The sequence below is a fragment of the Gavialis gangeticus genome, unplaced genomic scaffold (assembly GCF_001723915.1).
Source record: "Gavialis gangeticus isolate Ggan-Ray unplaced genomic scaffold, GavGan_comp1, whole genome shotgun sequence".
NCBI classification, from domain to species: domain Eukaryota; kingdom Metazoa; phylum Chordata; order Crocodylia; family Gavialidae; genus Gavialis; species Gavialis gangeticus.
Genome location: NW_017728960.1, coordinates 3316511 through 3318770, shown reverse-complemented (window position 1 = coordinate 3318770; position 2260 = coordinate 3316511). Strand labels below are relative to the sequence as shown.

Here is a 2260-nt window from a genome sequence, read left to right as displayed (position 1 = left end):
AATATAAAAAAAAATCAGTAAAGAGCACTATGTGATGATCACTGCAAATGCACGTCTGAAACACAATGTCCCTGATGGGTCCACTAAAAAATGCTTCAGGGGACCATACCAGGATTGGGAGTCAGGAGCTCTTTTATCCAGAGGCAAGGTTTTTGGGGGGTGATCTGTTTTACTGCACCACCCACCTCAGTGGGATGTTCCAAAGAAGGTCACATTGGTCGTATGCCCACATTTCCCTCTCTACTATCATGACTGGAAGTGGGTCACTTCCCAAGCTTCCTTATTAAAGTCAGTCAGCACCATGTCCAAAGTTTCCAGACAGTTTATTTTACATGGGGCAGCCTTGTCCCCACAAAAAAAAGAAACTCAACAAACTAAGCAAGAATGCAAATGGCAAACCCCAAACTTGCAGCCTTCTTTCAGACCTTGGGAGGGGTGAGACAGGCTCTGTATTTTTCCCCAAGCACCACCACTTCCTCTTTCTTGCTCTTTGCTCCTGGAGCTCTTAACTCCCTCTCTAGCCCCACCCTCACTTCCTAGTTATCCTTTATAGCTGCTCCCAGCCAGGCAGGCTCTTCACTGCCGACTCCCTGCAGCTGGGTCTCAGGTTGAGTTGCAAGCTGATCACCTCTTTACAATGACCTTCCTGATACAGGAGCGGTGATAATCCACCTTTCACCAAGCCTTTGCATCTTCTGTATATTTTGACCAGATGAAGAACTTCTTGCATTCAAAAGCTTGTCTAGCTTTATCCCAACCATGCAGTTGGTCCAATAAAAGAGATAACCCCCCAAAACCCTTGCCTCTGGCATACCTTTAAAATGTCAACGCATTGCCTGTCTGCTTTATAATGTTTAGCAATAGCATCTAGAAACCCACTTGGAGCCACCTTAAACATGTCAGCTAGTCTGCCACTTTTGCTTTGTATCAGCAAAAATCATGCGATTGACTTTAAAAGCATGCAGAGCCACCCCAGTCAGGCAGAAGGAAATGCATGGGAGGAAGCACAGGGCTGGGCAGTAGGGCTGTGCAAAGTTTCGCCAGCTGTTTCGTTTCGAGGCTGTTTTGACTCATTTCAAGCTCAAAACAGAGAAATTGAAATGAAACGAAGGCTTCAAAACAGCCTCAAAATGAGAGCAGTCGAAACATTTCCAGTTTCGAAGCTGAAGCTGGGCTCGCCTGCAAGGAAACTGGAAGTAAGGAGAGAGAAGGGAAGATGGGGGGAAGGATTGCTCTCATATTGACTGTGGAGCTGGCCAGTGACTGTGGTCCTGCCCTGAGGTCCGTTCAACCCTGGTGCTCTGGGGGAGGGATGGAAAAACAGCATAAGAAGCAGCGTTGTTTGAACTGCCCTGCTTTTTGTCACCCTTGTCCACGAGTTTTGCTTGTCAGCAGCCTGAGGTGCAGTTTCCCAGAACCCCCCTGCACCGATCTCCTTGAAACCTGGCAGGCTTTGTGGCCTCAGTGGGGGCTACCATCCCTGCAAGTTTCAGCCAAATCAAGGAGGAACTGTCAGAGTTATAGGCAGTTTCACGCTTCCCCATCGTAGCCTATTGGGCGAAACGTTGTCAAAACGGTTTTGACGAAACGAAACGGAGCAGGTTCCCCGCGGGTTTCTCCTGTCGAGGCGAATCCATTTCCGATGCTTGTTCGTGACCCTTTCGTATGCTCTTACCACCCGCTCTCCGGGGTCGAGACGCGCGGCCGCAGCGAGCCCCAGCGGCCGGCACGCGACCACACAAGGACGCTGGTCCCTCGCCCCTTGCAGGGGTCACGGAAGAGTCATGGGGGGGTCACCGGGGGTCACCTCAGCGAGACTCCCCCGAGGCCGCCACACAGAGCAAGATCCCGCGGAGCAGCGCCCCGCCGCCCCCTGAGGGTCCTCCTCCTCCCGCCCGCCGGACCCCCCCGGCTCGCCCCGCCGCCGCCGCCATCTTCGTCGCCGCTTCCGCTTCCGCCCCTGCCCGGGGGGAAAGAGGGTGGAGTGAGTACCTGCCCCTTCCGTCCGCCCTGGAGGACTTACTCTCTATGGTTCCGGCGAGCCGCTGCGGAAGCGGAAGTGGTGGCGTGAGGCAGTTCCAGTGCCGACGTGGAGGCCGAGGGCGACGGGGACGGTGCGCGATGCTCACCAAGTTCGAGACCAAGTCGGCCCGGGTGAAAGGTGACGGGGCCTCCCCCAGGATCGGGCCCATCCCAGCACCCTGTCCCCCTCCCCCCTCCCCCCAAGTCCAGGCCCCTCCCTCAACACAGCGCATCTCAG

General features: G+C 54.4%; 2 protein-coding genes across 2 annotated transcripts in view; one reads left to right on the top strand and one right to left on the bottom strand.

Annotated features, from left to right (window-relative positions):
• Positions 1-1951, bottom strand: part of NCSTN (nicastrin) — a 26199-nt gene extending 24248 nt beyond the window's left edge. The window contains exon 1 of the mRNA XM_019525063.1: positions 1823-1951. Coding sequence (XP_019380608.1) covers positions 1823-1934 — 112 coding nt within the window. The 5' untranslated portion in view covers positions 1935-1951. The remainder of the gene's footprint in view (positions 1-1822) is intronic.
• A 109-nt stretch (positions 1952-2060) lies between these two features.
• The window catches only part of COPA (coatomer protein complex subunit alpha), a 36054-nt gene continuing 35854 nt past the window's right edge, over positions 2061-2260 (top strand). Inside the window, exon 1 of the mRNA XM_019524744.1 lies at positions 2061-2161. Coding sequence (XP_019380289.1) covers positions 2122-2161 — 40 coding nt within the window. The 5' untranslated portion in view covers positions 2061-2121. The remainder of the gene's footprint in view (positions 2162-2260) is intronic.